Source organism: Leopardus geoffroyi, chromosome B1 (assembly GCF_018350155.1).
Source record: "Leopardus geoffroyi isolate Oge1 chromosome B1, O.geoffroyi_Oge1_pat1.0, whole genome shotgun sequence".
Classification (NCBI taxonomy): domain Eukaryota; kingdom Metazoa; phylum Chordata; class Mammalia; order Carnivora; family Felidae; genus Leopardus; species Leopardus geoffroyi.
This window is the reverse complement of record NC_059327.1, coordinates 76,711,203-76,737,852: the sequence shown is the minus strand read 5'-3', so window position 1 is coordinate 76,737,852 and position 26,650 is coordinate 76,711,203. Positions and strand designations below refer to the sequence as shown.

The window sequence follows — 26,650 nt, the reverse complement described above, 5'->3', positions numbered from 1 at the left end:
GTATCTAAAGTAAAATGAAATTCAGAATGTACCTACCAACTTTAAAGTAATCTCTCAAAAATTCACATCTTTATCAAAACAATGGGGAATTGTGAAAGAGAACCGTTAGCAGAGAGCAAAATTCCAATTATCTCATTTTATTCTCTCAATAACCCTACAAGGTAGAGGTTACTCCCTGTTTCACACAAATATAAAAGTAAGAAGTATTCACTATTTTGGAGAGCCATTAAAATTAAGACATCCAACTATTATTTTTATCTGTGCCATTTTACTAATAGATAAGTATGAGTATAAACCACTGAGTATGTAAATCTCAGTGGTTCGTATGTAAATATCATAAAAGTGTAATGTATTTAATCATATTCGATGTGCATTTATGCTTCTTTACAACTTCATTTCAGTTTTTACATATGGTGATTAAGTTTTAAATGGCTGACCAAAAAACTATGATGAGTTAGAAATTACCTTCTATTAGAGTGTTTATTCATAATAAATTACAGTATCTAGGGCATCAAATAACTTTAGGCCTTTATTTGCTGCTCAGTAAGAAGCAATCAAACTTACATGGAAAACAGTGCTTTAACTGAAAGACTGTATCATTATCTTGGCTTCCTACAACGACATCACCCGGACTTATATATGTATAAGATTGGGTCCTCTGTTGTGTTATAAAATATTTAATATAAAATAAATACATAAGTAAACTTCTAAATATATAAAACATGTATATGGATAAACATATTCAGCTAGAACAACATAAGAAATAAAACTTTGGGGGCAAAGCCGAATTCAAACAAGAATATCATAAGTTATACATCAGAGTGGCAATTTAAATCACTAACAAAAATAAGTTTTAAGCACCAAAGAAAAGCTTGTATTAATACTAATATGTATTTTTATATCATGCCTATCCTTTAAAAGACAGAAATACGAAAGCAATTTGTGTCAAGATCCAAAGAAATGAAGTCAGAAGTTTAAAAACATTATAGAAATCTACACACTAGTAACTGTGTTCCCTGCAACTACATGGACACACTTACCAAAACACATAGAAAACGTCCTTATTTAAAAAAAATCCTATTTCTTTAATAATAAAGTTCATATTTACATAACTTTTACATATTTACATAACTTTTAGAAAGTTATCAAAAGTTCACTATTATCTTAATTGTTAGTGGCTGTATTCTCAGCATATTTGTGCAATGTATAACAGGATACATTTAACAGAAAGCCATGATCTTTTTGATGGACACTACGCAGGTACGAAAGAAGAAGATACATACAAGACAGGATGAGGAAGGGATATGTGTTGGGAAGCAGATATTATAGATAGATTCTACTACTCTGGGTTTGGCAGGGCAAAGGGAACAAAGAGGAGGAGGGAAAATCAGAGTAGACACTTTGAGTAAAAAGAAGTCCCTCAAACTCCTCTTTCTTAAAAAAAAAAATCTCAAAGAGCAAAGTTAGTTGGTATTTCTTGTACTGGGTTGGAATGAGGAAGCAAAGTCCAGGAAGATCAGAAAGACAAGAGTTACTAAAATCAGGACAGAACTTAAAAGTCTGCTAAAGGATTACACCAGAAAGAATACTTCTTATTTTGCTTATTATCTGAAAATACACACACACACACACACACACACACACACACACACACACACACACACGAGCATGTAATCAGAACCAAAGACATGAGAAATCTTAAAACGTTTTTAGCAGATGAAGAATTGCAAATGGAAATTAACAGAATCAATCATAACTAAAGAAGTATGAAACGGCTATATTTTCTTAACAAATTTCATCAATATATCTTATAAATAAAATATTAATAAAAAGGCTTTCATGGAACTCCTGACCTCAGTTCCTCCATAACCTTAATTTCCCCATTATATCTAAAATCCTTTGAAAAAAATTCTACCAAGGTGGTTTTACAATATTGTAACCCTCTGTATAAGGCATTATCATCCTTTCTTAATAATGTTCTTTGCCAATTTAAAAACTAAATTCATTGGGACTGCAAGCAAAATGAGCCTTCTCTACATTATAATCAGTGTTTAAGGAAAGTATTTTCACATTCATTCATTCATTCATTCAAAAAAAATTTTGAACGCCCATTATGTATGAAATACTGGACATCAACAACAAAAAAGTGGGTGGAGAAATATTTTACTAAGAACTAGAGAAAAATCACTCTAAATATCCTGTTTAAACCTACACTTTGAGCAGTAAACACTAATAACAGAAAACAAGGCCCAAATAACCTTAAAATGTCTGAGGTTACTGTTTAAGTGGAGGGGGGGGGCACGGGAATCTGAAAATCAGAGTGACTATGATCAAATCCAATATTAACTCCTTCCATCAACTCCAGGTTTTGTGGTAAAATTTTCATTTGTTTTATTTTAGAAGGAAATACTAACACACACACACACACACACACACACACACACACACACACACACACAAAATGCCACCACCCACTCCCAAATTATAGATGCTGTTATTTACTTAAAACACTTTAGACATTAAGAGGAATATTTTGGTCAACCCACAACACTCAAGTCTATACTCAGGTTTTAGTAATGATAATACATTTTTAGCTAAACTTCATTCATGAACTAAACTAATACCTAGCTAGCTCATCAAATATGGACAACGACAAACAATTGTATCTTCCTATATAAATGGGATCTAAAAATATCCTAGTGAAATAAAATAAAAATAAAACTTTTATAGGATCCTAAGAGTAAATATGCACCCTAATATATTCAATACAGTTAATAAAGGTATTGTAAGTTTGTTCCAAATATCTGATAAACTTAATCAAAAACTCATTATCTCTGAATGATGATAATTAAAAAATTTTGTTTGAGAATAAATAATAAGATTTTAAATGGCTACTATGTTTGATGTTTAAGTATATTCAAAAATGTTCTTATATGATTAATGTCTAAAGCTCCCTTAAGACCCAAATCATGTCCATTTTTACTTTCTACTGTAGACTCAGCAACCAACATAACTGCCACATTAGTACATATTCAAACATTTTGGTGGAATGAATGACTATATATATACTTATGAAAGATTTTAGTCATTTTTTAACCTATGTATTTACTTAAAAGTTCACTGCTGACTTTGTATTAAATGTGAACGTTCTAACACAATTTTGCCTGTAAAATAAATTTTGCATTATTTATAAATTATATAAACACTGTGGTACACACATTATGCAGTTTGGACTTTTTGAAAGTCATCTTTGTCACCATACAAATGCAAGTTGTCATAAAATTTTAAAATGTTTTGGTGTATAAATTGGATACTTCTTCCAAAGTGGTCTTGCAATGTCTTATCAAAGTCTTACCAACATGCGATCAAAATCCACAAGCAAAATGAGATCTAAAAGTAATATGCAAACTTTTTTTTTAAATATGAAGTTGAGAAACAAGATGTCACAAAAATAGGGACCCCACAATTATCAAAGCGACATGATTAAAAGAACATGTATCATGGGTATGCTTCACCCAGTACCCTCACCTTGGGTTTCTAATAAGAATCCTCATTAAAAGGAATCAAGGCCCTTTGGGGAAACAGCTGATTCCAGAGCTGCAGGATGGAAGGTTCAAGATGAACCAAGAACCTCTTGCTACCCCCAAAAGTCAGAAAATGCTCAGGAAAATAAAGGGGCATGTCAAAAAGGACAAAAATTAGCTTAAAGAGGTTACTGCTGGCCAAATCTGAAATAATTTGAGCACTAAGATGATTATGAACATTAAAGAATTTTTATGTATTGAAAACAGAAATTCATAAGACCATACCAAAAATAAATCGATAAACTGGGTGAGACAAAAAGGTATCATGTTAAATTATAATGTCAAGTTGGAGCACCTGGGTAGCTCAGTCGGTTGAGCGTCCAACTTCCCCTCAGGTCATGATCCCACAGCTTGTGAGTTTGAGTCCCACATCCAGCTCCGTGCTGACAGCTCAGAGCCTGGAGCCTGCTTCGGATTCTGTGCCTCCCTCTCTCTCTGCCCCAACCCACTCACATTCTGTCTCTGTCTCTCTCAAAAATAAATAAACATTAAAAAAATGTTAAAAAAAATTATAATGCCAAGTGAATAGCATGGAAGAGTTGATGTTGAGAATGATCATTTTCTAACCATCAATGTGAAGACTGATATAGGCAAGAATTGTTAAGTGGACTCTACATTTCATTCAGATTTCATTAGTTTCCATTATAATTTTGATGAGAAGTAAAATATTTTCATAATCTCACTACAGATGGATTAAGTGCAAAGGATAAAATAATAAATATACTAAAGATGTTGGACAACACCCTGACTGGTCAAAATTAGTATCAGCATTGAAAGGCAGATGGGGCATCATGTCTGGATGTAAACCTCTAACAAAGATACATCACTTATGTAGTATTCCAACTCGATATATAACCTGAATCTGACCATAAGGAATCAGTACATAAATTCAAATGAGGATTATTCTATTTAAAAAGGAAAGACGTCTATTCTTAAATAGTCAATGTCAAAAACAAAACAAACAAACAAACAAAGGAAGGCTAAGGAAATGTTTCAGATTAATGGCAACTAAGGAAATTAAATGTAATGCCTAATCCTAGACTAGATAATGTATGGGGGGGGGGATGTTAAAAGACGTTACTTGGTCAATCAATGAAAGTGAAATATATATAAATATAAATATATATAAATATTTAAATATAAATACAAATGAGTTCAGTAAATGATCAGTGAAGCCTGGCTTTGAAATGTTTTGCAAAAATAGTAACTCTCTCCTGTGATGTCCTCGGTGACCAAGAACTCACTGAAGCCTATTTTCAGAAAAGCGTAAAGCTAACTGTTCAAATATGAAAATGAACCTCTAATTATGCTTTCACAATTACCACTTGCTGGTATTAAATAAAATTACTAACTTATAGAGTACGCACAAACACATGTTTGGCCTCCTTAAGAGGTTTCCCCAGGTCAAGTATTTAGAGTTCCAAATTGATACTTAGTAGAGCAGTATATAGGTCTATATTCATAATTCAAATCATTGGCAATTTAAAAAAAGTTACCATTAGTAAGTGGTATCTGAAACTACAACAAATAAACAAAAGCAATCCTCTACTTCAAGTTATAATAAAATTCTTCCTGAAAACTTTGTCACAAGTTTCATGTTTTAATCTACTCTTAATGTGATAAAACTATGTTATTCTGTTATCAGTGAGGAAGAGTTATTCTAAATGAGAACTTTTTCTAAGTGACGGAAGGTTTAAAATGCTGTATTCCTTTAGGTGAAAATATTTCTAAACCATGATGGTATTCTGTGGTAACTAGAAGAATACTCCCTCCAAAAGATGTTCACATCCTAATGCTCAGAACCCATGAATATGTTACCTTACATAGCAAAGAGGAATTAAGGTTGCAGATGGAATTAAGGTTGCTAACCAGTTAACCTTAAAATAAGATTAACCTGGATTATCCACTGCACCCCTGTAATTACAAGGGTCCTTCAAAGTGGAACAAGGTGGCAGAAGAGCAGGTCAGAGTAATGCGATGTAAGAAGCAATCAACTTGTGGTTGCTGGCTTTGAAGATGGAGGAAAGGGGCCACCAGCCAAGGAATACAGGAGGCCTGTCGAAGCTGGAAAAGGCAAAGAAATGAACTGTACCCTAGAGCCTTTCCTCAAGAGTGGAATACAGTCCCATCAACATATTGACTTTATCCAGGGAGACCCACATTGTTCAAGTCACTAAGTTTGTGGTAATTTGTTATAGCAGCAGCACAAAACTAATGTATGCTATTTTCTCTTCTCTCATAAAAAGTGTAAGAAATGTAATTTAATCTTTAAAATCAAACAGAATCATTATGGGAATCAATGAATGCTTTAAGCAACAACCTACCTACTCCAACCTCCAAGCATGCACAAAGATTCCCACATTCACCGTTACACTATATACAGACTCCAAGCGATCTTTTGACAAGAGGTGTTCTACTACCCATGACTCCACTTCATCTACTGTGAATGGCTCTGCTCTCATTACTCACCACATCATTGAATATCCCTCAGTCTCCACTACTCTCTTTCCCTCTTGGTTCCCCTTTAATTCTTTCCTGTTATTTTTGCTCATACAATTCTCTCCTGAGCTTCTTGACTCCTGCATAAAGATTGGACTTAAATGCACAAGGCTGGTCAATGCCCTTTTTCCTGGTCTGCAGATCTACCAATCAGCATATAATATTCTGCTCTCCTCAGCTCTTTTCATTGTTGCTGAGTATTTACTGGTTGTTTTCCGAGGATATTTCTCCCCCTATTTGCAATCTAAACCTTAAATTTTTCTGTAAAAGGTTATGTATATTTACTCCATCTGCAAACTTGAATGGGAAGCAACAGAGATAATGATAGCATAGTCATACACATACTCTCACGATTACAGGCAGCTGTAATAAACGGCAATGTTAAGTGCAAATTCATTTTCTCCACACATAGGTAACCTCCTGCACCCCCATCCCTGCTCTCTATGCTCTCAGTAAATGTTTAAAGGACATGGGAGAAAATAAGCTCTTAACTTCCTAGTGTGCAAGTTACAGGAAGCAGAGAGAACTAAGCAAAGTCAAGTTATATGTAGTATCAGAACTGATAAGAATGTATGTTTAATCTACAATAAATTTTCTTAAAATTTATATTTTAAGTTATAACATATGTACTATGGTTTTATACATACTTTTTATACAACAACTTTCCTAGTAATTCTGACAATTTCCATGGCAAAGTACAAGCTGCATGTAATGAAATCCTGGCTTATTCCTCTAATATATAAAAGAAAATAAAACATGGTAAAGCCATATAACACAAGAGTTATTTAAAAATATACTCTGAAATATATTTATTTATATGTACCTATATACATTTATTGAATAAAGATAACAATGAAGGAAATTAAACTCTTCATATACTTTATTCATTCTCTGCTCATTCTCTTCAAGTCTTTCTTCATAAATATATCTCTAACATACATAAGATCATGCAACAGAGATAATTTGGTGTTCTTTTTTCTTTTAAAATTATATCTTTTAAAGTACTTTAAATATGACCAAGGTTCTAATTACATAAATCTATCATTTCAATTCCTTTACAACAAACTTTTAAAGAAACAATCCTTTTAGGAGTTCAGGTATTATATTATTGATTTAAAATACCTGAATCATATCTGAAAGAGTCAAAGATACAAGATAATACATGAAAAAATAAAATATGACTTTAAAAAGCATAAAATGAAACAGAGACTCCTATCAAAATAACAAGTTACCATTTTAGGATCTTATTGGGTTTTTTCCTAATTAAAGATTTCCAATTAAACTATTTAGGAAAAGCATTAAATTAATTTTAATCTTAAAAGAAGATCAATAATACTGACTTCAGACTGAAATGTTTTCAATAATGCAAATAGTATCTACCAAAACAAAATTTTTAGCTCCATGTAAATTGCCCTTTATGGAGTGAACAAGAACTTGAATAACCAAACTTTTGCAATCAAAATACAGATATGCTTTTAAAAATACACAAAGTACTCCACTTATGAAACAGAATGCATCAATTTCCATATAAAAGCTGAAATCTAAACAGAAGTTAAAATTGATGTCAGTTTACTTCTGAGAGCTTACTATATTTGGTAAACTGCTTCCTTTTTGATAACACAGTGGTTTCAGTTTTATATAAAGACTCATTATAAGCCACAATGTTTCCTAAGTATAAAATATGCAACATTTTATTAACTCCATTTTCATCTTCTGTAAACAGCCATGGATATAACTACCAATCACTTTAAAACCAGATTTAAATTTGAAGTATTTTTCCTATGATTTACTACATATTACTTTAGGAATTTCCTAACCAGACTGACTACCTAGCATAGTTCACAATGCAATCATTTCTTAAAACCTGCATAAAATGATGATAATAACAACTGTTATTTGGTCCTCCATGAATTTAGAAACAAAATAAAAAATATGGGACAGAGATCACTTTCTCTCTACATTATATGATCATGTCACCACATTTCAGAGTGGGATATTAAGATCTTATCCTCCTCTTCTGAAAATTAACAGGAAAGAAGGCAGCTTTGGAGTATCTTGAGAAGACAAGGGTAAGTAGGTGTGCAATGGATATCATTCAAGTTGTAGGAAAGCAGAACTTAAGGAACTATCACATCACAGAAAACTGCAGAGAGAGCATTTAAAAACAAAAGAGCCTGACATTGACAGGATACCAATAAAAATTTGATGGCTTTAAAATAAACTGTCACCTTCTTTGCTAGTCATATGCTTGGCCACTTCTTAGTTTTAAAATGAAGTGAGTTTATATATTCTATCTGTGTCTGGTTTCTATACAGATAGGGATAATAACAGGATATAACTCATTACAGATTTGCTGAGAGGATTAAGAAAAAGTGCTTAGCCTACTGCCCAACACAAAATAAGAGCTCAGTATTATTCTTGTACAAATCTCACTTCAATTGAGTTTTAAAAGACCTTCAGAACATTACCTCTAGAGATCTGACACTGAAAATTTGCCCTTTGTATCTTTGTGATACAAAGAAATCTGTTTGAAAGGGGAGGGCATCAAAATTATTAATCAACCTACTGGTATTTATGGAGTATGTATTATGCATCTAGTCATGTAAGCTATCAAATAAGATGATACATGCCTTTCAGTAACTTTTCACATTAATAAGTTAATAAAAGGAAACAAATTTGTGGATAATGACATAGGGGAGACAACAGAAATGAAAACCTATATTAAACTGTTCAAAGCTGCTGGTAATTGGACTATCAGTTCAGAGAGAGTTGTCTCTGTAGGGCATTTCACAATAAATGTAAGGAAGCTAACCTGGAAAGACAAAGACTTCAGGTTGGGGGTTAGTGAGAAAACAAAGTTGATTAGGATAGGGTTTTAAGGATTTTTAAAGAATAATGACAATGACAGCCAGTTTTCTTCTATCCCTCTAACCTCTAAGTAAAAACCTGTCAAGGGAACTAGAATAAAAGCATGTGCTTGATGGAATCCTCAAATTACTGAATCCCTAAATAGTCACCCCTTCCCTTCTTTGTTCCCTTCTTCCTTCCACAAATATTTATTATATACCTACTATCTAAAAGGAAGTGTGTAAGGTGCTGGGAATAGGAAATCATTACGATGAGGACTATACCTGGTTTGATGAGAAAAACCAGTATAGACAATCTTAGAAGAAATCTAACCAAGCTTATTTGGCCAGGACTACTTTTTCTTTTAAGTGAATCGTCTGTTTTCCCATTAGCACTTAAAAGATTTTACAGCTTTAAGAGTGCATTGAATGAGCACATTTATAACATTTAGACATACATTCATATCAACACCATGCATTCTTAAACTCCAGCCCAAAAACTCCAGTCACTTAAAATATACCAAATGAAGAGTTTAGAAACATGAACAGTGAGTTTAGGGACCTGAAAACTATTCAAGAACTGCACACGAGCCCTCAGTTTTAAAATACCCGTGCAGTTTTGCCAAATGCCAGAAAACAGTAAGAACAAAAAATTAGTCGGAAAAAGGAAAGCAAGGATAATTCAGAAATAGATTTGGGCTAGACAAACATAAACTCATCTCTACAAGGTAATACAAAATTTGTAAGAGCCATGTAACCTGGGGCAAGTTATTCAACCTTCCCGCATCTCAGTTTCTTCAACTGTAAAATGGTGATAATATATAGCTATCTCCAAAGATGATTATGAGGACGTACAAGTTAATACAGGTAAAACACTTAGAACAGTGCTTGCATATAGTAAATGCCTCATATGTCTTATATTATTGTAAAATTATCTCTCCAACATCCGGTTAATGAACAATACACCCCGACAAAAGTAAACAATAGCTCCAAAAAAGACGGAATGTTTCAAAGTAGCACAACAGAAGGACAAGTAGGAAGTCAAAGAATTGTGTTAGTGACTAAGTTCTTAAGAAAGGAGAGGTAAAACAGAGGTCACAAAAAACATGTTCAGTTTTCAATAAGTATATGAAAAGAGAAAAAGAACTATATTCTATAGTTTGAAAAAGAACTGTCTTCTACATTTAACAAAATTTAGAGAACTTCCAATCACTTTACCCTAACAAAAGTCATATTAATAATAAAGAGTACACTTCCTGTGCTATAGAATTTGGAATCCCATCAATGGTTTGTTCAGCTTGTGTAAGTCACAACTGATTGGACACAGTCCCTGTGGGCATGCCATTTCATCCAGACTGGATGGTTCATTAGTCATAATTACTATAACTGTACAGCAGAGACTGCAGTTTTATCTCATCATACATCTTTGATCAAGCTGCTTCAATTTCTGCTTCATCAGCATATGAAGTTACATTATTGGAGTTTTTTATTTTCAATCGGTGATTAACACAGATTATGCTCTTTATCAAAACATGCATTGGGTCTTCACATTTAATAGTGAGGGCTCAGATCTGACCACCATTTGACCTCTGATATTTCAAAACCACCTAAACACCATGAATCATCAACTAAAACCCAGAATGTTACAGAGAAAATTAAACAAAGAGAAGAACTGACCTGTGTTAAAAGCATAAGATGATTGCACTTATCTAAATTGAGACTAACCATATTTGCAGCAGCTTCTCATTAAACATTAAATTGCACACCAGAACACATCATACATATTTATTGTTTTGCACTGTCACTTTGGGAAGACTCATACCACAATTAGTGTTTCTCTCAAACTATAAGCTACATAAAGAAATTTCCCATGAAGCTTGAAGACAAAGTAATGTAGAAGATTGTGCAAGAAGGTTAAGGAACAGATGGATAATAGATTTCACTGAACACTAAAGCATAACACACTTACTTCAGAAGGGAAAATGTTGCCAAAACATGGTTCAAATGCAAAATACTGAATGAAATTGATGTGTCAGGAATTTTTTTTTTCTTCTAAGTTCTATTGAAGAACAATAGGGGACTAAATGGCCTGTCTTACTATTTTTGTGCCTCACTATTTTCATGTGCAAAGTGTCCCCACTGTAGGCTGCATGGACAATCATAATCGACAGTTACATGCAGGCATTGAGGCTGCAAAAATCCCAGAGTAATTAGTGTTGTCTGAATGCAATGACATCTGTGTTCTCATGGTTCTCAAGACATGTCAGACCAATAAGATGTATATGAAAAAATATGACAAGCATTGCAAACGCCCTTCTGAAAGGTCTTACACTTTGGGGAAAAGCTGAAGAAATAACACATGTCATCTTTTTGTAAGCAATATATTTAATATTAAAAGATCTGAAGAGATCTTTGGAGTCATTTTCTTTTTGCAACTATCAAATATTTATTCAGCAAACAGCAAAGCAGAATGGAAAAAAAATGCTGCAAGTTTGTCTCTTTAAAACTTTCTTAACACAAATGATTCTGTGCAGTGGCAATGTATGTGCCCTATCCTTAGTAACAAAATAGGGAGCACATCTTATTAACACTGCTTGATTTCTTTCCATTTTAATTTTAAAATGATCTCTCTCAGTACTGCACAAAAAGTAGTCTAAAATGTGTTGTTAAATGCCTTAGAATTATGTTTGCATTTTTCTAATAATAGAGACTGCCAAATTGACTGCGTTAAAAAGCCTTTGTTTTAGAATACCTAATGCTTTTGCTGAGTGGTGCCTATTGCTGAGCCCTCTCTCTCTGGGCTGTAGCAGTATGTTGGAGCATGCACTTGCTCCAAGAAAGACATTAGTCATCATTAACAGAAGCACTGACACCAAATCTAAGTGCCTCTCCACAATGACCAAGTGGCAATCATCTTTCTCTTAGACTGTCACTGCTGATTAGGATTTTCTTTCATGAAAATTTAATTTGTCCCCCTTTCTTCAGCTTATTTTTTTTTAATTCCTAAAAATACCACTGTATTCAGGAAGGATTGCAAATACAGCAAAAGAAGCTATACCTATAATATAGCTAACAAGATTATAAGATTCTCAGCCAAATCTTTTATCTCATCCAACAGAAAAACACAGATTAAGCGGATGATTAAATAAAAGGGAAAAACAATGATTCTAAATGCAATCTAGCCTTAAGGAAATGTAATCCTCAAAAGGTGAATAATTCAAAAGATCTGAATAAAATTTTTCAAAAATTAATTACATAATCCCAAAGCTTCTTTAAAACTACACTATTTTAATAGTAGCTATGTTTTATTGCACTTTAAGTGTGTATTACCTATAGCTGAAAAAGAGAAGATATGGGTGTTCACACAGACATGTCACTGCAAACTTAAGAAAATACTTAAGCATCCATACCTTCACTATGCATTAACCTGCTGGTTAAAGAGGTGGGGGCAGGGAAGGAATCTTCAGTGGCATTGGACAAATGAAAATGATTCATGTGGTCATGCAGGGTACTCCACAGCTAGATCATACTACAGACTTGAACTCTGGTTCTGTACAATATCACAGTGTTAAACAAGATATCATGGCGATAAGTTATTTAAGGAAGTTCTAAAAAACATTTACTTTTCTGTTTTATTTCAATTTGTTTAAAGTTTTCAAAAAATGTAAGCATACGATAGTTTGTAAGGATCCTGGTACAACCAAAACTCCCCCTTCTAGTTATAAATATTATCTTCTCTTTATATTACTTACATTTTGTAACAAAATAGAGATTGACTTAAATTTAAAATATCTCTAAATTATTTTACATCCTTTTAGAACACGTGTACTTTTAGTCAAAACCTGTTACACTTTTGTGTTTATGTGAACATAAATTGTATCTATCTTTAAATGTAAATATCCATATGAAATGCCTTTAAAACAAAATTCAGCCTCATTTCTTTTTAAATTCAGAAGCAACCATAATTCATCAAACCTTAATCATTAAATGTTCTATGCCTGACTATTTTATTGTGAAAAGTAATATAAAACAAATTTGAAGGTCAAACAGCAATTGCTTTAGGGTTAATATATCACATTTGCAAATGGAACAATTTTTTTTTCCATTTAAAATTGGTCTACAGTTAAAACGTGTAAGTGGAGAGTAGGAATTAAAATGGATATGAGAGGCAATTTCCAACTGCTGAACTTTTATAACAGAGATATCACGAATGAGTAAGGATCTAGTCTAAATAAAAGCAAAACTATACCATAATAACATACGTAGCTTAATTGTTCTTGCATACGTATCTTTACAAATGATTGGCTCATATCCTTATTTTTTAACTAAATAAATATGCTGTTTAAATTCTCAAAAGCTTAAAAGTAAACTCTGATCTTCAGAGTTGCAAAGACTTATCCAAATCAAAACTTCAAAGACTTAAAAAAAGTATAATTACTGACTCTATCGCTAGGTCCAGTACATGTTCAAGTAGAGAAGTTTAGCTCCGTAACTTCCACTCCTCAACTTAAACCTCCAAGTCACTTGTCAGTTAAAGGTTGGGCGATTTATTGACCGCCTCTGGATGCATACTGTCAGTGCTGAAGGAAATATGAGAGAGGGTTGTCGCTACTGTTCTGGAGCTCATTGATAATGACATACCTGCCTCTGTCACCCATTACCCATACTACAAACTACTTAGACCTAACTGAAAAATCAATAGCCTACTTGCACTGGTTCCTGTGGCTGCCTCCTTTGATTGTCAGCTCCTGTCTAGGGTCAGCACTTACATGAAAGGGGCTGTGACTGCCTGATGCTTTCAGGACAACCTAACGATATGAAACTAGCCAACAGAACAGTAAATTCTGTCTCCCTGCCCTCCTCATCAATTAGGCTTTGACTAGGCTTGCCTGTAGAAACCTGACCTTTTAAGTTTAGGTGAATATGGACTAGCTGAACACACCATTGCCCTCAGCACTGAGCCAGGAAATCTACTGACAGGTTAAACAAAACAGAAGGTTGTAACTGTCATAATTTGCATTGCACTTTCACGCCAACAAGGGTGTTATCAGTAGGGGCAAGCCCTGGAACACACAACTCCAGCACCCTTAAGCCACACTACTCATAAATTTTCAAGTGAAGTGAGATAAAACATAAATTCACAAATAGCAATACATTTCTCATCGCTTAGTCTTTTAGGTTTGCACTTTGCAAACCCATATAGTGTCCATCAACAACTCTCTCAGTGGTCACCAGGTACTCCCACTGCATTAATGAGGGACTTCCAGAGAATGCAACATAGAAGTAAAAATAACTCGACTATGCCATTTGAAAAGACATTTTAGACAGAATTTATAATATAGCAGACATACTGATCTATATCTCAAAATGAGAATTAGATCTCAATATTTGTCTCTTTCCTGCCTCACGTCCCTCCCTCCAAAAATATACACAAGCTTAGAATATAATAAGTTATCACATCAGTGAAAGGAGGTGTTGAAATTATTTCCTACCATGCTTCTATGATATAGCATCTTTTATAGTTTGAGAGAAAACTAAGAACATCTGTAAAATAAAAGATGTTAACACTTCTATGCTTGTCAGATCTTCTGATGAAAACAAGTGAAAAGCATGAGAAAGTAGTATAAAACTTTAGTCTCTATCGTGACTCATGTTTTGAAAACCATTTCCCTGCTTGGATCTATCTTTTAACACAACATGAATATGGTCCTACTTCAGTTGCATAGAGCAATGCTGTTTCTCTAGTCTTTCTCTAAACACTGACCATTCCTTTTTTCTTTTTTCTTTTAAAATTTTTTTATTGTTGTTGTTGTTGTTGTTGTTTTAGAGTTAATTGTGAACTTGAACTTTCTTTGGCTTCAAACCATTTACAGAATATCTAACCTTTATAAAAAAATGTCAGAAACATTGACAGTCCATTCAACATTTTAAGGAAAAAAACATACCTGCCAATTTTATGTATAACTTTAAACACGTACTGTTTTTCTATATATACAATCCACACTCCTGTTTCTTTTTCATATTTTTATGTTCCAACTCCTATCAATAATAATTAATATACTCTCAGAATATATTCCAAGTTACTATTTGGTTGTCTCTCACAACCATCTCCAATTTATAATATGTAGTTTTTTTTTCCCCTAAGACTAAAATATGGAATATAACCATTTGTAAGCTTATTCCTTTCTGCAATTTTTTCATGTTAAAAATGTTCATATACTTATATTAGAGCAGCACTGGAAGTCACAATTCTTGCAGAAGTCTAAATTTTGCAACTTTAATCATCTTTACGGTATGAAATTACAGATATTTTATCTTGAAGAGGTAGAAAAAAAACTCCTAATCCATCCCCCAATTTAAGAATTGAGAAGATAGTCAGTAGAGATAATGACTTGATCAAGGTCACTCAGATAGTCTCTAGCCAACAGAGGACAAAATTGAGAGCTTTTCCCCCAAGATTAATGCTCTTTAGATGCTATCGAACTGCCTCTCTTTATCTTATCTATCTAGGTAAGTTACGTGACAGCAACAACCTTATGTATTTTAAAAAATACATAGCTTTGTATCATTCATTTTTAATTGATGATATAATTTGTAGAAAGTTTTGACTAATTTGCCGAAGATTTGTAGAGCATTTAACCAACAAGGTACCACAGAACAAATAACTATTAGAAATTGAAGATCTAATTAAGTATGGTTGGAACCCTGTATTTACCTAATTTGATGATTAACTATGCATCTGGTAGCCTTTCAGGTCCTTTGTGTGTACCTATCTGATAGCAAAGTGAAAGGGCATGGACAGTGTCTGGTCCCAGCAAGCAAATCATTTGGAAACAGTCATAGCCATAGATCAAAGATTTTTCACTCTATCTAGGCTGCCTTAAACCTACTAACCCAGGTTTTGTCTGAAGACAAAACCAGTCAAAAAAATAAAAGAATGACTCTTTAGGATCCAAACATAATAAGGGAAGATAGAAAGGGAAAATTCAGAAAAGAAACAGGCTGGCAGAACCTTGACATACATAGGCCAAGACAGCTGTTTTATATCCTAGCTTGATTTCACATGGTTAAAGGAAAAGTTTCCATTCCTTAGATCATCAAATATTATTTCATTTATACTACACAGACGTCTTCTATACATAGATTGGAGCCAATGAAGAATTTTTGTTGTTGTTGTTGTTTAACTACTAAAAGGAATCAGAGAGACCTCTCAGCACATCACTTTTACTCTAATTTGCAATGTGTGAAGGAAGGAACAGGCTAGATTTTTAGCATTATTAAAAATAATACAAAGCCCACTAAAAATTTCCTGTAATCACAGCAAAAGATTGATGCCAAATTACCTCTATTAGTAATAACATAGAGGGCTGCTGCAGAACCAATATATTTTAAAGTAAACTAAGATGTTTGAAAAGGCTAGTTTCCTAAAGTATAATACAAATCTACCCATACAATATTTTTAACTGATAGTTTTAAACGCAGGTCCACAAAAATGTCTTATATGACCCAAAGAAATGAAGAACATAATGCCAAGTCTTATATTTTGAATTAAGTGCAGCCTCATCTCAGTCATCTGCTTTATAAATGTGTCACTGATCACAAGCGAAAACAGAAATGGGAATGGGGATGACTCTGACATCCCATGAAATTTATTCTACATGTTGAGTCTGTAATCTTATTAAACAAAGGATATCACACCTTCTTTAAACCATAAAATTTAATGCCTTGAATCAAATGGAAAATCAAAAGTTTTTATTTATTTAGCATCAAGTTCATTACTGACTACTCCTGATTTTCCTATCTTCTGGCATTGATATTAAAAACCACCTAGACACAAATAATAATCCACAAATGATATAATCATTCCTTAAATAGTTAAGAGTTGGTTCTACTAAAAGCACTCTCTCCTTTGTTGAAGATTATAGTGAGTTATGAAAGCCAAAGTTATTTGACAGGTGAAATTTAGTATTTACCTGACGGTATATTAGTAAGTTCAAATTGTTAGGAAGGAAGGAAGGAAGGAAGGAAGGAAGGAAGGAAGGAAGGAAGGAAGGAAGGGAGGGAGGGAGGAAGGAAGGAAAGAAGGAAAGAAGGGAGGAAAGAAGGGAGGAAGGAAAGTAGGTTGGTTGGAAGGCAGGCAGACACACAAGACAGACTCTTATTCTAACTTTTCATAACTTGTTTAACTATATATGGAAATAAAACAATGTAATTATTACAACTAAATATGTATACATGTAAAATGGGAAAAAGCAGGGGCCCCTGGGTGGCTCAGTCAAAGTGTCCAACTTCAGTTCAGGTCACGATCTCGTGGTTCATGAGAACAAGCCCTGCATGGGGCTCTGTGCTGACAACTCAGAGCCTGGAGCCTGCTTCAGATTCTGTGTCTCCTTCTCTCAGTCTGTTCCTCCCCCACTCATACTCTGTCTCTCCCTCTCAAAAATTAATAAAACATTAAAAATAAACAAACAAATAAAAAAGTGAGAAAAAGCTAAATGCTCTATTGGTAAGACCAAATGATATATACCGACATAAGTGAAAAATATTTTAAGTTCAATGAAACACCTTCTGAGAAATGCTTGCTGAATGAACTTGGATTTTCTTAATATTTCACATCCTAGCTCAATAATAAAACAGTATTTACTTTTCAGTTAGGCTAAAAGCTGAGCACTTTCATTTTCCTGAGCACAATTTCTTTGCTCTCTCAATATGTATCTTGGCGAGATCAAATTATATATAGCTTAATAAAGTACTCGTAGTTACAACTGTTATTCAACTTGGGGGAAAACAGGAACATATACTGTACTCTTTGATTTTCTCATCCTACCAAATAATGTAAGAATTAGACTTGTAAAAGATGTAGAAGTATAAACAAAATCACTAATCATATATATATATATATATATATATATATATATATATATATATATATATTATCCAAGGTTACCCAACCAAATTTAAAAGGCCCGCAATACAATATACAAAAGCATCCAAAAGATTTATTTTTTAATACAATTCAATAGGTTTACTATGCAAAATTAAAGCTATTGCCTTTACCCGACAGATTATCTTAAGTTCAAACTGTACAAATGAGAACAATACCCTTGGGTTACCAATCAAAGAGATTACAAGTTTTTGTTTTTGTTTTCCAAAAAGCTATTTGATAAGGGGAAAAAACAAAAACAACTTCTTTCGGCAGTATGACTGACCATTTGAAGTAGGCACTACTGTAAACTGTTCAAAGAAAACATTGAATTACTGATTATTCTCTAGATTGATTCCAGAATAGTAATTATCAATAGCTTAGAAACAATGTCTGTGATACCTCAGTTTTGGAAAATGAGATAATTTCACAGAGAGTGAAAAAGAATGTGATTTTAGGACTTTAATACAATGTGGATACTATAATCCTGGTAATTGTTTTTAAAGCTTCTTATGTTTTATTGTAATTACTTCAATAAAATTTCATGAGCTAATACACAAACTGTGTTTGGGTTATTTACTTTTCCTTCTGTTTTTCCTAGAATTATTTTTAAATTCAGGGAATTTAATAGTTGTTTATTTCCCCATTTATATTCTGACCAAATTTTTTTTTAAAAAATCAAGCATTTTTATAAATATGTTGAAAGATTAAGTATGAAAGAACCCCAACAATTAGCAACTGTGAAGATGTTTCAAAACTAGATTTTAGAGGATAAGAATATATACATGTAAACATGTGGTCCTTTGTTGTCTAAAAAGTATAAATCCGTCAGAGAGTTGATTTTTTTTAAGTCAATAATCTGATTATTTTTTTGAATACTTCTAAAGTGTTTTCCTGGAAAACAAAATCATACAATCTAAAATCTGTACACTCTTTAATAAAAATTATTACAATGCTATATGCTATGTCTACAGATAATAAAATAATGGATATCTTTTGAGTCTCAGTGATATGATAAAGTAGAAAATGCCCTGAACTTTAACTCACTAAACACATTTCTAAGTAAAGATCAGCAAAAAAATAAAACAGTTTAAGGATTCTGTATTCCCTGGAAATGTAAACAGGATTATATCTGTCAGATGTACAGAAGCTCTGACTTCAGCCATTAGTTTGGTTTTGCTCCTGAGAAACACAACATGAACTACTGAATCATTTCTTTTCAAATCCATACATTCCCTGAAGCAGTTCAAGCTTCATCAGCAGTGCAGGAATGTTTTAAAATGACAGGCAAAGAGCATTAGTTCTCTTTTTTCTCTCATACTGCTTTCCTATAAATGGAAGACAGGGTTCTTTTCTCAAAGCACTTAAGCTGAGGCTGTTTAAGTCAATTGCTATAGGAAAATACGAATGAATTCTCTATGCAAGAAAGTATCACAACTGGATTGGTTATTTCTTTTCAAGAAAAACTTTGAGAAAATCAAATGTTGTATTATTATCTTAGAATAAAATATGATAAAATTAGCATTCTCTTAATTGCCTACTATTCCGTTATAAATATTTTCAATTTAAGTATTCTGTCAACACATCACCTTATTTTAGCACCAAATAATACCCAGTTCTGCTTCTCATTTTAAATAGAAAAAGGCCCTCAAATTAAGATATACCAACTTTGTATTGAAAATCTTGTTTGTATAAATAGTTAAATTTTATTTCCAAGTATCTGTACTCGTAAGCATTTCATTGCAAGAAGAAATTCAATTAATAATTAAGAGTTTACTTACATATGATCAATTAAAAATAGGATGTAATGTCTAATTTGGCTATTCACTGGAGCTTAGCTTAAACATTCACATTTTTCAAAAACTGGTACACTAATTGCTATATCTTGACTCAATTTTATTTTAAGGTAGTGGGAAATGTTAAGGCTAAAGTTTAAACATACTTATTTTAGCTATAGTAACTAAACACACCCGCATCTCAGTATTATCATGCACGTTCTCATAAAATGTTCCTACAGTAATGGTGGAGAAGATGAAGCCTAGAGAAGTCTGAAGGTTATGGACTACACGAAATCCAAAACAAAAAATTCAAATCACACCCTGAATATCCTCCTCCTCTTTTTAGGAATGTCTGTAGCTAGCCCAACATCACAGGTCTGGGCAGAAGCATGCTGATGTTGGCACTGCCTAAACCAAACAAACAAGATGTTTAACAGTCAAATAAAATGTCCTGCAGCCTCCCTAATGAATTTGTCAAGGACCATCAGATTTCTCTCCCCCCTCTTTTGCCTCATTAACTCAAGTATGATGAGACGGATTATAACAAGAGAATACAGATCAATCGGTCTGAAGACTTGAAGTGGCTTTTAGCCTCTAGAGTTTCTTTCTCTCACTTGGTCTCCTATAATAGAATACGGTATCTCCTGCAGAAGGGGCTGCCACTTCGTTTTAATACACCATCAAGGAGCTGCTGATGGACTTCTATACTAACATACATAAAAGCAGAGGTGACAGGGGCTCTTCAATTACAGCCTCCTCGGATACCGTTTCCCCCTTCAATTATTCAACCAGAGGAAGAGCGGATCCGCAAACACACAGCTGAAGCAGCTCTTAGGGCAGAGGCAGCCAGTGAGTTAGGGTGGGGGAGGGGGAAGGAAGGGAACTAGCAAGGGCGAGCATTATTTGCTGGAAGTGTTTAAGTTTATTGCTCGAATGATGTTTCTAATTAGTACCATGGCAATAAATTAAAGTCGCCTTTGTTTAACTGATTTATTATTTACTACAGCATCTACCTTAGACAGGGTAAATTGGTAATGAATTGTTTTTAAATCAAAACATTTGTAACGTTTTATCATCCCTCAGCCTCTGTATGTAAAAGTGGAGAAACCCAGGAACAAGGGTGCCACGAAACTTAGTCGTGCCCCACAGAGCGGGAAAAAGAGGAGGAGTGGGGTGTCAGGGAGTAGTGGCGCGAAGATCCGCGTGGCCTGGGCCGCCCCACCCGAGGAGGGAGGACGCTAAGCGCCTACCCACGGAGCTGGGACTGGCCGCACCGCACGGGCCCGGAGGACGGACAACTGCCGTGACCCCCGGGACTTTTTGCAAACACTCCCAGGAGTGTGGCGGGAAGTGTGGGTCCACGAGCGAGGCCTCCCCCGCTCACAGACCTGATGTGACGGAGAAGCGGCCACCTCGAGGGTCAAGGAGGGAAGGCTCCGCACCCTGTGTCCCCGCCACAAGTCTCCGCCCAGTAACTGCCCTGGGGAGAAGCAGCTACGGATCCTGTCTGGCTGCTTGCACAGCTCTGCAGCGAAGTGCCCCCTCCTGCCCAGTAATATTTCCCAGGGCGCCAGCGTGACTTCTCAGGCATTAGCCAGGTTACCTACAGAGTCTGGGCTTCCCACTCGCGCGAACCGCGAAGACGCCGCGGCTGCGCTCTATCCTTGTGCCGCCAAGCATTCTGAGACGCAAGCTGCTCCCCCAGCAAGGCTGGAGCCGGCAGCCGCCCCAAGCCTCTGCCACTACACCAGAAGTTGACTACAGCTCTGCATCCCAGAGTTTGGTGTATGCTTACTTCCGACTTACACACTCCTGGCCACTAAAGACATATCCCAGACAAAATCTGACTTGATTAAAAAAAAAAAAAAAAAGTCAATTCGTTCTTTAGAAAGGTACTTATGGCAGAGAACAAGGAGGTGACAAGGTACCAGTGGTCCGCACCAGACATCTAAGAAAGAACCAAGAGGTCCAAGTGTCTGACGTCAAGTACATGGAGAGAAATAAACTTTCCCTATGCAACTGAATTCAGGTTCACCTGGTGCAGCTTTTAAGAGGGCACCTCAAGCCCTCCCAAAGGGTTTTTGCAAAAGCCGCAGGCACACCGGGGTTTGCAAAGCGAAGTCTTCCCCCAAATGGCTTCACAGATTTTTATTCCTTGTATTTTAAGCAAAAATCTAACTAAAAATAATTCCATCTACTTCATTTGGCTTTAAAAGACTCAGCATCCACATACCTAAGGCTCAAAACATAAACCCTCAATACTAAGCAAATCAGAAACATTGTTACAGCTTCTTTCATCCAAAAGTAGGGAAAGGCTACAAGGGGTACAGCTTGAAAGTATAATACATATACTAAAAGCACATGCATGAGTCTCACTGAAATGCCAAGGGAGGAGTGAAGCCATCTGTGTAATCAATAACAGGATAGTTATAGATTTCTGCAGCAGTGAAGTCTTTTAAAAGCAACAGTCAATTATGAAAATAAATTCATTTTTACAAGTGAAACTCTGTACTGCCTGAGAATATATTCAAAATTAGATTTACAACGTTAACATCTTAAGAAAACTTTGACTCAGGTTCACTTCTACTTCCTCATTTTTATTGTTTAAAACAATTTTAGTGGCTTATGGTAATTTAAAAGTATATCCAACAATATTCTACCATATACAGATGTGCACTTTCTCACAATTTAAACATATTTTCTCTCTAATAGTCTTTTTAACAATAAAGCAATAGCATAAAATATATCTGAATCTTAATTATGAAGTAATTATCAAACAAGGTGCTTGCACTATTTTTACCCTGCCCCATTTTTCAACAGCATATGGAAATTACTGAAAAGAGATTTATGGTTATAAACCTTCACCCCATATCCACTCCACACAGCCCCCCCCCCCCAACTGGTGCACATATACAGCAATTGCTCTGGCTCTTGGCAACAATGGGAGAGAAGGGGAAGAGACAGGAGGAAGACTTTGCCAGAGAAGAAAAATCTAGAAAAATGTAGGTTCTTTCCCGGTTTCCCCTTCCTCCTATTTGCCTTCAAGCAAAAGTAATTTTGTTAGAGTTTGCACCTTCTGCACAATGTTGATAGAAAAAAAATAGTGAACCTTTCTGAACCACTGCTACTCTCTCGCGTTATTCCAGCCATCTCCAGGAAGTCCCTTCTACCATAGACTCTTTTTCTTCCTTGCAACTGATAAGAGGAGAGGATAAAGAAGAAGGGGGCTGTAAAGTGTGTGTGAGCATTTGACTTCCACTATCTCCTCCTATTTTCCTACTTCTCTCTTTACCCCCTTTCTTTATCAAGTGCAGCGGTGGCTGCTACCGTCTGCCAAGCATGCCTGTCTTCTCTCTCGGATTGGCTAAAGCACTGACAGCTCGGATAGTGATTGTAGGAACTGAAGCTCCACCCCCCTCATGATGGCCCTGGACCATTCATAAACTAAATAACTCCAGGAAACAGCGAGGCAGAGGGGAGAGAGAGAGAGAGAGAGAGAGAGAGAGAGAGCGAGAGAGCGCGCGAGAGAGAGAGAGAGAGAGAGAGAAAGGGAGGGAAAAGGAGGGAGGGAGAAGGAAAAGGAGAGAGACGTCGGAGGGGAGGAGGGAGAGACGACTCAGAAAGTGGAATCTGCACAAGCAACCTAAAGGGGGAGGAGAAGAAAAAGCCTTGAATCCTTATAACTAAACCCCAGATGCAACGCAAGCAACGACTTCGTCACACTAAAATCTATTTTGTGAGGGCCAAAATTATAAATTACGAAGCAGAAATGAATATCAAACAACTTCCAGCGGTGTGCACCTAGAGAAAGACAAGAAGAACCCACTGCAAACAAACAAACCCAGTCCAAACAACGCCTCCAGTAGGAAAAGAGGAAAACCGCTACAACACGACCCCCTGAGAAGAGACCAGACCATCACGCTGAGAGTGCGGAGCCTCTGCAAACCTCCAAGTGTGCCCAGGACTGAGCTGCACTTCGCTGCTCTCTGGACCTTAATTACGTCCTTCACCTTCCATTTGGGGGAGGGTGAGGAGAAAGGCACTGACCTACGCTGAGTGAAGAAGTCCTACAAGCCTGTGGGAGAAGTTTTAAGAATGAAACACTGAATGTTTCGCTTTTATTTTTAAATTTACTTTGGCACTTAAAAGACCTCATTTCCAGATTTCCGGGCAATCTCGGCTGCAGACATCTAAGCCTAACCTCTTGGTAACCTGATTTTTTCTGTCACCCCTTCTCTTTTTCTCCCCTCCCCTTCATCTCTCGCACAAGCACATCTTTATTTTACACATCGAGCAAAAAAGTCCCAGCAGGTACTTTTCTTCTTCAAAGATTACCTTTCACCCCCCCTTCTGCCTGGAGAAGCAAAAAGGTTTCGAAAGAGGGGAAAGAGCGAGCAAGCCGGCCGTTGTTTCAGCCGGTCAGCCCAGGTGGACAACAAGAGTGAAAGTGGGGCTTAGGGGAAGCGCGACGCCTCTTTCGCAAGCCGCAGGGCCACCACCACTGCGTGAGCCTTGGATCCCTCAACGTATTGCGAGACGCCGGTGTATAGCCCGGACCTGTGCCCCAACATGATCGCCGCTCAGGCCAAGCTGGTTTACCAGCTCAATAAATACTACACTGAGCGCTGCCAAGCGCGCAAGGCGGCCATCGCCAAGACCATCCGAGAGGTCTGTAAGGTGGTCTCGGACGTGCTAAAGGAAGTGGAGGTGCAGGAGCCTCGCTTCATCAGCTCCCTGAGCGAGATCGACGCCCGCTACGAGGGGCTGGAGGTCATCTCGCCCACGGAATTCGAGGTGGTGCTCTACCTAAACCAGATGGGCGTCTTCAACTTCGTAGACGACGGCTCCCTGCCCGGCTGCGCGGTGCTCAAACTGAGTGATGGGCGGAAGCGGAGCATGTCTCTCTGGGTCGAGTTCATCACTGCGTCCGGCTACCTCTCGGCGCGCAAGATCCGCTCGCGTTTCCAGACCCTGGTGGCTCAGGCAGTGGACAAGTGCAGCTATCGAGATGTGGTCAAGATGATCGCGGACACCAGCGAGGTCAAGTTGCGCATCAGGGAGCGCTACGTGGTGCAAATCACTCCTGCGTTCAAGTGCACCGGTATCTGGCCTCGCAGTGCGGCACAGTGGCCTATGCCCCATATCCCCTGGCCTGGCCCCAATCGGGTAGCGGAGGTCAAGGCCGAAGGGTTCAACTTGCTGTCGAAGGAATGCTACTCACTGACCGGCAAGCAGAGCTCCGCGGAGAGCGATGCCTGGGTGCTCCAGTTCGGGGAGGCTGAGAACCGCCTGCTGATGGGCGGCTGCCGAAACAAGTGTCTCTCGGTGTTGAAGACGCTGCGGGATCGCCACCTGGAGCTGCCGGGCCAGCCGCTCAATAACTACCACATGAAGACGCTGCTGCTGTACGAGTGCGAGAAACACCCGCGGGAAACGGACTGGGACGAGGCGTGCCTCGGCGATCGGCTCAACGGCATCCTGCTGCAGCTCATCTCCTGCCTGCAGTGCCGCCGCTGCCCTCACTACTTTCTGCCCAACCTCGACCTTTTTCAGGGCAAGCCCCATTCGGCCCTGGAGAGCGCTGCCAAGCAGACCTGGAGGTTGGCCAGGGAAATTCTCACCAATCCCAAAAGCCTGGACAAACTATAGGGTGCTGGGGACTGCTTCAAAAGCGACACAAACGGGAGTGCTCTCTTACACAAACACACACAACTCACAGAGACAAACAGCAGAAACTCCGGACACAAACTTTTATGTAAGCCACCTGAAAGAAACAGGAAGCAGTCACAAGACCTTCGTTAATTAGCAAGCAAACAAAAAGAGAGCAAACCAGCCAACCAAACAAACAAAATCACATTCTTGCACAAAAGTGATCGTTTTTCTTCCAAACAATGTGAATTTAAAAGGTCACACAAAAGAAGCAATCGGGCTTTGCCACCACAAAATGAAACCCAAGGTACATTTTCAAATCAATGTATAGTAGCTTCTCCCTTTTTCCTTCTCTCCCCCAACTCCTTTCTCCTCTCTCTCTCATCTTCTTTCTTTCTCTCCCTCTCATTTCATTTTGTTTTGGGTTGCCTGAATGTTGTCACCAAGTGAGAAAAAGTATTTAATTATATGTAAAATTTCTCTTTTAAAAAAAGTTTTGCTGATGTTAAATGTATCTCAGTGCCAATGTCAGACTGTGTCCTTCCCTTTCTTGCACCTCTACCCTCACCCTAAAGCAGTCTTGTTGAAAACAGTAATAAAAATATTACTTTACATTGTAATTGACTGTGGATTGTTCTTAAATGAAAGCAGGTGAGATCACAATTTGTAATTTACAATGTAAAGATGTGAACTTGAGGAACTAAATGCAAGAAGCTCTCATTTGAACTCTAATTTGCAAAATTTACAAATACAGCACATTTTGTACATTTAACCATACAAGCCCCCCCCCCCATCCTCGGAAAATAGACAATACTAATTTTACCCAACTATAATATTGTTTGTTCTGTAGATTTTGAGACTTAAAGTAGTATCTTTTTTCACACTTGAAAAAAAAAAAAACAGATTTTGTGTGGAAGAAAAGATTTTGATCCTAATTTTTGAAATAGAAAAAAATTATTTCGCATTAAAAATTAAGAGATTTGCTTTCTTACACCATAATTTTAAAAAATACACTCAGTTTGAAGAAGGCAATATTTATGGATCTTTTCTGCATAGTTAACATGATCAGTTGAAAGTTTTCTTTCAATTCTTTGTCCTCTTCAAGCTTTAAATAATAAAAACTTAACAATTAAATCAACCATACCAAAACAGAATAAAACGGTTATAGCAATACTCCTTTTCCCCAGTAAATGGTGATATGAACAATCCAAATTTATAAATTATTTCAATTTTTTTAGATGGCTTAGTTATAAATGCCATAACTAAGATCACTTTTTATCAAATTCCCAGAATTATTCGGAAGCTGCTTATAGGCAATTAAAAAAAAAAAAAAAGGTTTTGATACCATTTTTATGACCCAAGAAAAATTAC

The 26,650-nt window shown here is 36.2% G+C and overlaps 2 protein-coding genes across 8 annotated transcripts in view; one reads left to right on the top strand and one right to left on the bottom strand.

The window, feature by feature from the left end:
• The window catches only part of LRBA (LPS responsive beige-like anchor protein), a 785,650-nt gene that overhangs the window by 263,732 nt on the left and 495,268 nt on the right, over nt 1–26,650 (bottom strand). The window lies entirely within an intron of this gene.
• MAB21L2 (mab-21 like 2) lies at nt 23,189–25,899 on the top strand. The gene has a single exon (XM_045466042.1). The coding sequence runs from the start codon at nt 24,200–24,202 to the stop codon at nt 25,277–25,279; it is 1,080 nt and encodes a 359-aa protein (XP_045321998.1). The 5' UTR covers nt 23,189–24,199; the 3' UTR covers nt 25,280–25,899.